Source organism: Pygocentrus nattereri, chromosome 22 (genome assembly GCF_015220715.1).
Source record: "Pygocentrus nattereri isolate fPygNat1 chromosome 22, fPygNat1.pri, whole genome shotgun sequence".
NCBI lineage: Eukaryota > Metazoa > Chordata > Actinopteri > Characiformes > Serrasalmidae > Pygocentrus > Pygocentrus nattereri.
Genome location: NC_051232.1, coordinates 8,373,842 through 8,385,544, shown reverse-complemented (window position 1 = coordinate 8,385,544; position 11,703 = coordinate 8,373,842). Strand labels below are relative to the sequence as shown.

The 11,703-nt window shown below is 44.3% G+C and overlaps 1 protein-coding gene across 1 annotated transcript; it reads right to left on the bottom strand.

The window, feature by feature from the left end:
- Window positions 1–928: 928 nt before the first annotated feature.
- On the bottom strand, window positions 929–9,913 carry LOC108413411 (mitochondria-localized glutamic acid-rich protein). Its single transcript, XM_017685908.2, has 5 exons — window positions 9,823–9,913; window positions 4,411–4,511; window positions 2,954–3,026; window positions 2,664–2,675; window positions 929–2,450 (listed from the first exon to the last, which is right to left on the bottom strand). Exons 1-5 carry the CDS (start codon window positions 9,890–9,892, stop codon window positions 2,071–2,073), a joined length of 636 nt encoding a protein of 211 aa, XP_017541397.2. The 5' UTR covers window positions 9,893–9,913; the 3' UTR covers window positions 929–2,070.
- Between the last annotated feature and the right edge of the window lie 1,790 nt (window positions 9,914–11,703).

Here is an 11,703-nt window from a genome sequence, read left to right as displayed (position 1 = left end):
ACCAATCTGCAAGGTCAGCCAAATTGTCATTGTCACTGAATGTTTAACGTTGCTTCATATTTAATGGCTTTTCCTATTGGAGATGACAAAAGATGGTTCTTCAAAGGGTTCTTTAGTAAAAAGAACACTGAAAGAACCATCTAAATGCTTAATGATGAAATGGTTCCTCAGGTTGATGGAGAATGTGCTGTTTATGGTTCTATATAGCACCCAAAAGGGTTCTTCTGTTGTATAAAAGCCTGGCGTCACAATAGCAGACCCTTTTTGGTGCTACATAGAACCGTATACAACACATTCTCCATCAATCTGAAGAACCAGATTTTTAAAAGTGTAAAATCACCTGTATTAGTGTGAGAACCACTTCCAGTTCACACCAAATGTGGAACCTTTGATATTTTAGATTTCCCGGAGGTCTAAGTTACTGGGGTCAAACTGAGCTCAAGGGATTAAATATAGACTTTACTGTGAAGACTTCAGGTTTGACTGTGAACCTACACAAGTCTTCTGAGCTTATATGGAATGTTGATGATGGAAAATAGTGGAAAATCTGGAATAATGAGTTTTCTTTGGGGACTATTTTGCTGCACAGCGCCCTGCATGTCTCCCTCCACCATGAATGGAGTTGAAGTTCTCTAAACTCTCATAAAACAGCATCTCAGTCATCAGGCAGTGAATTCAGAACCAGTTCATGTAGGAACTTTCTGTGAGGAGCTTTTAGAGGGACGTCTGGTTCCCATCACCACCACTGTGGACGGTTCTGGATCTAGAACAGAGAGTTTCACACCAAACCGCTCTGAACGGCTCTGATTACAGCTGAACCATTTGAATATGCGGGAATCAGTGAAATTCCCCCTTAAGGGAGCTAAAACATTTCCCTAGGCAACATGAAGCAAGTGTGATGGAAATCATGTGAAAATAAAGAAATAAGTTGCGAGAGTCGAGAAAAACTTTATTAGAAGGTTTTTAAACAATCAGCTCCTCTGAAAATTCTGATGCGAGTGTTTTAGATGATGGTTGATGAAACGTTGTAGTAGTTTATACTAAAATGAACACATTTCCCACCGAGATTTTACATTTGTAACAAAAAAAAGACAAAGTGAGGTCTAATTCGCTGATGCTGCCTCTGCTCGGTGTGAGTGAGCGCTACAGCTCGAACACACATTCAGCGTTTGAGCAGCGGAGCAGTGAGACAGTTATACAGACAGGCCTCATCACTCGCTCGGATCAAGTGCACGCTATGTTTGTTTATCCTCGACAGCATTCAGACTGTGTTTGGGAAAGAGTTTCAAGCCTGGAAAACCGACCGGGAAAAAACGACAATAAAAATATTGCATTTTTAAGTTTGTAGCAGGAGTCTACGCTGGGTAGTTCCAGTTTGCACACACCCTTGAAAAAGACGGTTCTTCAGAGGTTCTTTGCTAAAGTAAACACTCATTGCATGGTGAAATGGTTCTTCAGAATTATGGAGAATGTGCTGCAGATGGTTCCGTACCTTGGAACCTTACTGAAAAAAGGGCTCTGCTAATGTTTAGATGTCAAGCTTGTATCAGTAGAAGAACCCTTCTGGGTGCTACATAGAACTATTTGATGATGCAAAAAGCCCCTTTAATCAAGGATTCTTTGAGTGTTCAGGGTTCTATACAGGACCGTTTTCTTTACTAAAGAACCCTTGAAGAACCATCTTTTTGAGCATATAGTGTAGGACAGAGCAAGGGATGAAAAGTATGAAAGTTCCTGTGTGAAATATTTCAGCGTCAACACTGAGAATAGTCGCTGGCAGCCTACACCAGTTTAGCCCCGCCCATTCAGCCTACACCAGTTTAGCCCCGCCCATTCAGCATGCATCAGTTTACCCCCACCTAATCAGCCTAGAGTAGTTTAACCCCACCCATTTAGCCTAAAGCAGTTTAGCCCCGCCCATTCATCATACAGCAGTTTAACCCCGCCCATTTAGCCTAAAGCAGTTTAGCCCCGCCCATTCACCCTACAGCAGCTTTCTGGGAAAGAGCAGATCTGCACCATTAATTTCTCCAAATGAAAATGTAAATAACACATTAACTTCGCTGCTGATCAATACTCTGAGAAGGTCTGGGCATCCGGGGTTTCTTTTACAGCAGACGGCTCAGCCGTTGTCTCGGCGACGGTCACCGCGGTCTCCACGGCAGTGATCTCCGCAGCAACAGGTAAGGCAGGCTCATTTGCCTCTGCAACGGCTGCTTCTGTTTCCTGGGCTGCTGCCTCCATCATCACCATGGCAACCATGGACTCAACAGCATCTCCAGCGTCTGGGGCTGGTTCTGTTGCTATGACAACGGCTGCCTCGGCAACAGGTAACTCTTCTTCCGCTGGCTCTGGACCTTCCGATACTTTTTCAGTTAGGGTTACTGCATGCGGCGCTGTCACTTCGGCAACGGGGGCGGAGTCACCCGCTGGAGCTTCTGATGTCACAACTGCAGGGGCAGAGGGAAGCTGTTCAGTCAGAGAGGCCGATGAACGGACACCAGTTATCAGACGCAAATGACATATTTAGCGTAATTTGAGTTATAAAATGAGCTGAATTTGGGCAAAAGAGACCGAACGGAGTGAAGTTGAATGTACTAGTGGACCATCCGGTACAGACAACCTTCCCATGAGCACCTGAACACAGCATGAGCTCCACTCACCTTCCTCCTGACCTGCGAGGAGAACAGAGGAACGCTCGTTAGCACAGCTGCTAAACAGACAGGCCAATGATAATGCTATTCCCTGTTAGCTACATTAGCCTGGTAGCTCCAGTGTAAAGCTAAACGAGGAAACGGAAGACACGGAACTCGTCCCGACTTCATAGTTTCATCTTTAATTTTAGATGTTCTATAAATGTTGTGCTGTTGCAGTTACACAGTCCAGACAGTAGGGGTACGGTGCACGGTACTGCGCCCCCTACAGGAACTAGAACATAAATTTCAGGACTTACTCTGAAATCTGGCCTCGATGTCGGAGATGCGGTTGCCGTATCTCATGCTGTCCGAGTGCACCGTCTTATACGCCTGCGGAAGGAAGGAAGGATGATTAAAGTAAAGTGAAAATAGAATGAAGACTGTCGGTTTATTGAGGACCGAAAGTTGTCGTTTATAAGGGAGAAAAATCCAAGAAATCAGTCGAAAAACAGCAGCGCAAACTTTAACTGTGAGCGCAAATAAATAACTAACTAAATAACTCGCTCTGCCAGGCCGGCGTCTGGTTCCACCTTAAACGGTGCAGCAGTTTAAGGTGGAACGGGAAAATTCGAATAGGAAGCCAATACCAGCCTCTTGAAGTTGGATGCCTGACATCCAGAAAAACAGCGAGCAGGGAAACCAGGTGTCAGTGATGTGGGTATACGGTCGACGTGCGGCACGTTTCAGCTCTGTTTGATGTAAATGATCAATAAATCGAATCTGAAAAAAGGCGAATCATTTTGTGTGACGTCACCATTCAAATCATGCATATCTCCAAAACGGTAACTTTACAGGAAAAGGAAAAAACATGCTTTCCTTCTAATGTGAGTCAATGGAACCAGACGTCTTTCCAAGTAATTTTGTGCCGTTTCTTTTGCTCCTTTCTTCATGAAATTTACACACAACATAAAGGCCGACAGGTTCTTTCAGAGGATGTCAAAAACTGAAAAATGACAAAAATGGAGATTCCAGGTTTTCTTCCAACAGCAGCGACATACTGATTAAAATTCCAGTGCCTGTGCCAATCGGCCAAGACAACCAGGACAGATTTGGTGCTTCTTTGGCACTACACTGGAGCTACGAGGCTAATGTGGCTAACAAGTCTTGTTAGCACTACTTAGCATCGTCCAAAATGTGTGACTAAAGCCAGAGATGCAGTGACGAACCCCAGCGAGGACGGCGGAGAGAGAGCTGCGAGTGCCTGGGGGTCGGAGCGCAAAGCCCGAGCTCCTCCGAGGGATGAGAGTGACAGCGGGAGGAAGACGACGATGGTGGTAGCCACACGAAGCAGAACTCGGAACTCGCTCTTTGCCCTCGTGCCTCTAGTGGCCAGCACCGTCACCTCTCCTCCCACCGTCACTCGCATAACTCTCGTCCCTCAGTTCGTCACCGTTCTGTGTTCAGGCCCCGATGGCGGCAGGCCCTCGTGGCCCAGGGGGCGGGCGCAAAAAGGGTTCTTCTATTTTAACCATCGTAACAATAGCAGAAACATTTCTGATGCTATATAGAACCAAATAAAGCACATTTTCCCATCAACCTGAAAAGCCTTTTCACCATGAAAAGAACTCTTTAACTTTTTGAGTGTTCCTGGTTTTATATAGAAATTTTGTCTTTACTAAATAAGGAAATTTTTTTACTTAAAGGAGGAAAATTTTCACCAAACAACTGCTTTAAAGCTGGACAGAGAGATGGATGGATGGAGTGATAGACTTACATAGACAAGGGCGGCAGTCAGAGAGGTTCCGCCCAGCACCACGAAGGCCAGGTTGGTGCCTGAGACTGGAATACCAAAAGACATGTGACGTGCCGGCAGCACTGAACACAAACACAGGGAGAGCAGTGGTCAGCGCTGTACTGGTGAAAAGATTGGTGAACAATGATTAACCACATCAATCCATTACACTGATTTACATGTTCAAATACATTTATGTGTATTTAAACTTCATTTCGGTGTAACTACATCTGTAGACACTGGAGTGTGAGAAACAAAAACTGTAGGACTGCTGCTTCTGACTGTAACACTGTCGCTTCAGACTGTAACACTGTCACTTCAGAATGTAACACTGTCACTTCAGACTGTAACACTGCCACTTCAGACTGTAACACTGTCACTTCAGAATGTAACACTGTCACTTCAGACAGTAACACTGCCACTTCAGACAGTAACACTGTCACTTCAGAATGTAACACTGCCACTTCAGAATGTAACACTGTCACTTCAGACAGTAACACTGTCGCTTCAGACAGTAACACTGTCGCTTCAGACTGTAACACTGTCGCTTCAGACTGTAACACTGTCACTTCAGAATGTAACACTGTCACTTCAGACTGTAACACTGTCACTTCAGACAGTAACACTGCCACTTCAGACAGTAACACTGTCACTTCAGAATGTAACACTGCCACTTCAGAATGTAACACTGTCACTTCAGACAGTAACACTGCCGCTTCAGACTGTAACACTGCCACTTCAGACTGTAACACTGTCACTTCACACAGTAACACTGCCACTTCAGAATGTAACACTGTCACTTCAGACAGTAACACTGTCGCTTCAGAATGTAACACTGTCACTTCAGACTGTAACACTGTCACTTCAGACAGTAACACTGCCACTTCAGACTGTAACACTGCTGCTTCAGACAGTAACACTGTCACTTCAGACTGTAACACTGTCGCCTCAGAATGTAATACTTTCACCATAGAGCTGTCGTTGCAGCTACAGAATCTAATATATTTGTCGTACAGTTATTGAATAGGAACTGTATGGTGAGCTGCAGGCTTCATACTGTAAATCTGCAGCTTTCCACTGCACTGTGACTGTAACCTCTGCTAGTAAGGGGAAATTGTCTCTCGTCCTTCTCACACTGGCCTCTGTTTTCCTTTCTGGCTAAGCGTGAGATCAGAGTCAGTGGAGAACTGTGTAATCTGATTGGTGGACCACGTGTGTTTGTGTTCCACACTGGACAGACATGTGTCTGGCTTTGTTTGGACAGTCTGTCATTTCCTCTTCCTGTGTTTGGTACACATCTCATTTACCCTTTTCTGAGGACCTGCCTGCATGTGTGTTTGTTAATCAGCACTTCTTCGCACTTGTGTCCCATATAAGCAGCTCCAATACTCCAATACTGCACATACACACAGCAATGTGGTAAAAAAATACGAAACGTCTGGATAATAAACAGCAGCATGTGCAGTTTCAGTATGAATATGAAATGAAGGCAAGGCAAGTTTATTTACAGAGCATCCTTCCTACACTGTGTTCACTCAAAGTGCTTTACAAATGAGAAAATACACAGACAATTCAAATTAAAACGAAAAACACGTGGAATAGAAATCAAAAACAGGATTAAAACAACAGATGCAGCCTCTTAAACTCCTTGGATCCAAAGCACACTTCGTCATGTTCCTCATAACGTTCATATTCCATAAGCTCCATTCAGAAGCTGGGCGTCGTATGAGGCTGTAGCTCTTCTCTCCAGTCTAATAGATGGTGATGTAATTTTAAACCCTTATAATAAAAGAAGCTGAACTCAGTTTGTTTTTCTACTGAAAGTCGACCCGTTTTTCCCCAAATCTGGGCTCTAAACTATAAACAGATGGCGTCTCTTCAGTGATCTGCTCTGGAAACATCACTTTAATAAAGTAACACAAAGAGCGTCAGAGATTTTTGGCTTTCAGCAGTAAATTGTAAGCGTGTAGTGATATGTGGAGATCATAAAACACATGTTCTGTTAATTTGAGGAGCTTTTACAAAAATAAATAAATAAATAAATAAAATAAACATTTACATTTATTTCATGCAGTTACTGAAAAATCTGCCTTACGATTTGGTCACGAAAATTCAAATGTACAAATCTAAATATACCCTGGAGAACAAGAGGTTAAAAGAGAAGAAATGAGACATGATTTAAAAATCTCATTCAAAATGAAATGAGGACAATAGAGCGGCACTGAAAGCGGCTCTAATAGGAACGTTTTCAGGCCAGATTTCAAGTGTCCAGTGTCGGGGCTCTTCTACTGCTCCCTGTCAACTGACCCACTTAAGAGCAGCACAGTAGCGAAACGTTGCTTCTCCATGTTTGGCCTTCACCTTCGGCAGGACTGACCGGCCAGTTCCTCCTGATCTGAGAGTTCTGCTGGGCTCATTTCTCTTCAATACGCTGCTCCTGCACCACTAAGACGTTTATAGAGAAGTGACAGCTCCTTAAACAGACTGGGAGCCAGTGTAAGGATTTAAGAATGGGGGGTTCCTTCTTTCACTCCTAGTGAGACTCTGGCAGCTGCATTCTGATCAGCTGAACCTGTTTGATGGTCTTTTTTGGGGATACAGTAAGGAGACCATTACAGTGATCAACCCTGCTGGAAATAAAGGTATGGATGAGCTTCTCCAGGCCTGCTTTAGTCAGATCTTCTCTCTACCTGTTTGATGGTCTTTTTTGGGGGTCTAGTAAGGAAACCATTACAGTGACCAACCCTGCTGGAAATAAAGGTGTGGATGAGCTTCTCCAGGCCTGCTTTAGTCAGATCTTCTCTGTACCTGTTTGATGGTCTTTTTTGGAGGTCTAGTAAGGAGACCATTACAATGATCAACCCTGCTAGAAATAAAGGTGTGGATGAGCTTCTCCAGGCCTGCTTTAGTCAGATCTTCTCTGTACCTGTTTGATGGTCTTTTTTGGGGGTCTAGTAAGGAGACCATTACAGTGATAAACTCTGCTGGAAATAAAGGTGTAGATGAGCTTCTCCAGGCCTGCTTTAGTCAGATCTTCTCTGATCCTGTTGATGTACCTGTTTGATGTTTTTTTTGGGGGGTCCAGTTAGGCGACATTACAGTGATCAACCTTGCTAGAAATAAAGGTATGGATGAGCTTCTCCAGGCCTGCTTTAGTCAGGTCTTCTCTGTACCTGTTTGATGATCTTTTTGGGGGTCCAATAAGGAGACCATTACAATGATCAACCCTGCTAGAATTAAAGGTATGGATGAGCTTCTCCAGGCCTAATTTAGTCAGATCTTCTCTGATCCTGTTGATGTACCTGTTGGATGGTCTTGTTGGGGGGTCCAGTTAGGCGACCATTACAGTGATCAACCCTGCTAGAAATAAAGGTATGGATGAGCTTCTCCAGGCCTGCTTTAGTCAGATCTTCTCTGATCCTGTTGATGTTATTAAGGTGATAAAAAGCTGATTTAGTAGATGCTTTGACATGACTGTTAAAATCAGCGTCCATCAGTGCTCCAAGGTTACGGTCTAGATCTTTAGATTTTAGGGCTGTTGAGTCCAGATATACAGCTAGCCTGTTCACAACACTGGAGTTATCACTGAGTACATCATTCATCCACCATTATTTTCCACCACTGCTTTTCTAAAACCCAGCCAGAATAAATAACCCCACCCACTTCTCTCTTCTGCTGAAGTTTCCATAACACTGTGAAAAGAACAGGGTGTACAGCAGCACTGCTTCCCCACCCTCTCTCGCTCTATCCCTCCCTCACTTCCTCCCATATCTCCCTCCATCTCCCACCATCTCTAACCTCCTCAACCACTATCATATTAAAGTTTCCATGCGCTCAGGTGCACAGCACACCTGCTCAGAGTGGGTTATTACAAGCACTGTACAGCTTCAATTTGACTGGACACTTCATTAAGTTTCTGCGCTCACAGTCCATCTTATCAGCTCCACTGACCGCATAGCCTCCTTCTGTAGTTCTACAGTTACAGACTGTAGTCCATCTGTTTCGGATGGACTACACTCACTGTCCACTCACTGTCCACTCTATTAGACACTCCTACCTAGTCGGACCACCTTGTAGATGTCACTGTAGTGCTGAGAATGACCCACCACCCAAATAGTACCTGCTCTATGAGGGTCCATAGGGGTCCTGACCACTGAAGAACAGAGAAACAGATGGACGACAGTCTGTAACCGTAGAACTACAGAGTGAGTCTACACGGTCAGTGGAGCTGATAAAATGGACACCACCAGTAGAGAAGCTTCACTTTATTTCCAGCCGTGATCCCATTTAGATCAAGAGTGGTCAAGCTGGACCCCATGGTGACCATGGCAATGCAGCGTCCAACAATGCAATCCAAGCCAGAATAACAGAATGAGCGTCTCTCCGTGCAGAGCGCATTCCTCCAGTGTGGTTATGTAAGTGTTTTCAGGACGATGTGCAGCAGCCATTCGGTTCAGTCCGGCCGCTGGTTTGTGCTGATCTCAGGCCGGTTCTGCAGGTTTGGGTGGCGGAATGTGATCCTAAATCAGTTCCAATCAGATCAACGTGTGAAAGCATCAGCTCAGTCACGCAGAAAAGCCCAGAGTCAGCGTGCATGCCAGCGCGAGGCCGAGGAGCGTCCTGCAGCAAGGTCTGCAAGCAAACCAGGGCAGCAGGAAATTAAAGCGTAAACCAAACAGGCCTCGAGGCGACCAGACAGACCGCGCGCGGCTTAATAGCAGCAAACAGTGAAGCAGAATCAGCACCAGCTTCACCATCAGAGCACGACGCTCTGCAGGAGCAGCTTTAAGACCTCATAACTGAAGTTAATCTCACTGTAAAGGTTTGACGTGTTTTCGTTCATCTAAACATTTGGTTCATTGTTTAATGCAGTCAAAGTACTTGAGTTTGACTGAAACTGTTAAACTGCATTTTTATTTTGTAAAGCTACACCTGGACAAGTATGATCTAATCTGAAGGTTTTACCTGGTGCAGGTAAAGTATGATCTAATCTGAAGGTCTTACCTGGTGCTGGTAAAGTATGATCTAATCTGAAGGTTTTACCTGGTGCTGGTAAAGTATGATCTAATCTGAAGGTCTTACCTGGTGCTGGTAAAGTATGATCTAATCTGAAGGTCTTACCTGGTGCTGGTAAAGTATGATCTAATCTGAAGGTCTTACCTGGTGCTGGTAAAGTATGATCTAATCTGAAGGTTTTACCTGGTGCAGGGAAAGTATGATCTAATCTGAAGGTCTTACCTGGTGCAGGTAAAGTATGCTCTAATCTGAAGGTTTTACCTGGTGCAGGTAAAGTATGATCTAATCTGAAGGTCTTACCTGGTGCAGGGAAAGTATGATCTAATCTGAAGGTCTTACCTGGTGCAGGTAAAGTATGATGTAATCTGAAGGTCTTACCTGGTGCAGGTAAAGGTGTTCTCCATCCCGTGGTCCGCAGACCCCTCCATACTGCCCTGATTAACATCATCTGTCAGTGTCACTCTCAAAGTCTGAGAGCTTCTGTGTGGAGTCTCAGCTCCAGCCCTGAAGCTCCTCCTCCCCACCCTCCTCCTCCGTAAACCCTGCCCATCCACTGAACCTGCAGCGTTTACAGAGCCGCTCTGAGTTTTGGTTTTAAAGAGAAAGCAGGTCTTAAACTTCACACGCTTAGTTCTGAGCTGTGAGAGCAGGAAGTCGGAGATTAACCTCCTCAACCTTAAACAGTGTAAGACTGTAGGCACGAGGAAGAGAGGGTTCATGTACAGAGGCAGAGGCAGAGGCAGTTCATGCTGAAGAGACCAAAGCAGACAAAAACAAGTGAACATACCAAACATGAGGCTTGGAGAAGATCGTCTGATGGGTTACTGTCCCACCAGTACGTTAAATAATAAAAAGTGAATTATTTTCCTCCATAACAAACTCTGAACATCTCCATCTGGACAAACGAGCCGCAGCAGCCTGTACAGTTGTAACGGAACAGAACCGGCCAGAGGCTCACGGTTATTAATAACAATAATAATAATAGTAATAATATTTTTTTTATTTATATAGGACTTTTCATGCTGGTGGCAGCTGAAAGTGCTTTACCGACAGGTGATAAAACAGTTATAGAAGAGATCGTTAGTATTAAATTAGAATCAGAAGAAAGAGAAGATGAAATTAGAAGATAAAAACCACGAGACGTGGAGCTTTAATGAAATGCTGGGTTTAAAAAGCATTTTCAGATGTTTATTAATACTGAGCTCTGAGCTCGACTGTCTAATAAAAGCTGAACTGAGCTCCACCGTTTAGAAGCAGAAGAACTGAACGAGTCCCTCCACGTTGTCTGTGTTTTACAGAGGGTGATTATGAAGGTCCAGTATGAAGACCATTACAGTGATCAACTCTGCTGTAACAGTTGCGGGAACGCGTTTCTCTGCGTCGCTCTGAGAGAGAAAAGGCTGAATTCAGTGATTTTCTCCCATCATAAAAGCTGTTTTAGTGACTGTTTACATGCAGAGCTCAGAGTCTAAGATCTCACCCAGGTTCTGCTGCAGGTTAGGTTTCTGAAGCTAAAGAACCGAATTTCTCATAAAGAGAAAGAGAAATTCTTCATGATTTAATTGTAGGAGATTTTGCGACGTCCACTGAGAAATATCTGACACACAGCTGGTCAACGTGTCTACAGAGCCTTGATCTTCAGAAGGAATAGAGATGTATAGCTGGGTGTCGTCAGCGGAGATATGAAAATTTACACCATGCTTCCTACTGGCATCGCCTAGAGGGAGCATGTACAACGGGAAAAGCAAAGACCCCGAGACTGAACCTTGGGGGACTCCACAAGAAACAGCTGATCGTTTTGATGAATGATTTCCAAGTGAAACCATGAACTGTCTCTCACTTAAATATGCGCAAGTGTTCCGTATTCAAACAGTCAAACAGTGAGTCCCTCTACAAAAAATCTTATTGTTTTAATAATTCATCCAATACACACACGAACACACACACACGTATCCAGTCTGACAACAGAAAGACTTTTACAGTTGGCAATCCACAGTCTGAAGTCACAACTGTGTCGACAACCTGGGCCTGGGGGACCCTCTGCGGTGATCCCTGGGAGCTGTGGTGGTCCACAACTTACACACACAAATGTAAGTCGTAGCTTATTTGGGCCTTTTTTGAAAATTTTTCACTTTTGCCTTTATATTAAGTGATTTATTAGTGATTTATTAGTGACTTATTAGTCGCACAATGGGGAAATTTCACCCCTGCGTTTAACCCATGCGTGCAGTGAAGCATCACACACACTAGGGAGCAGTG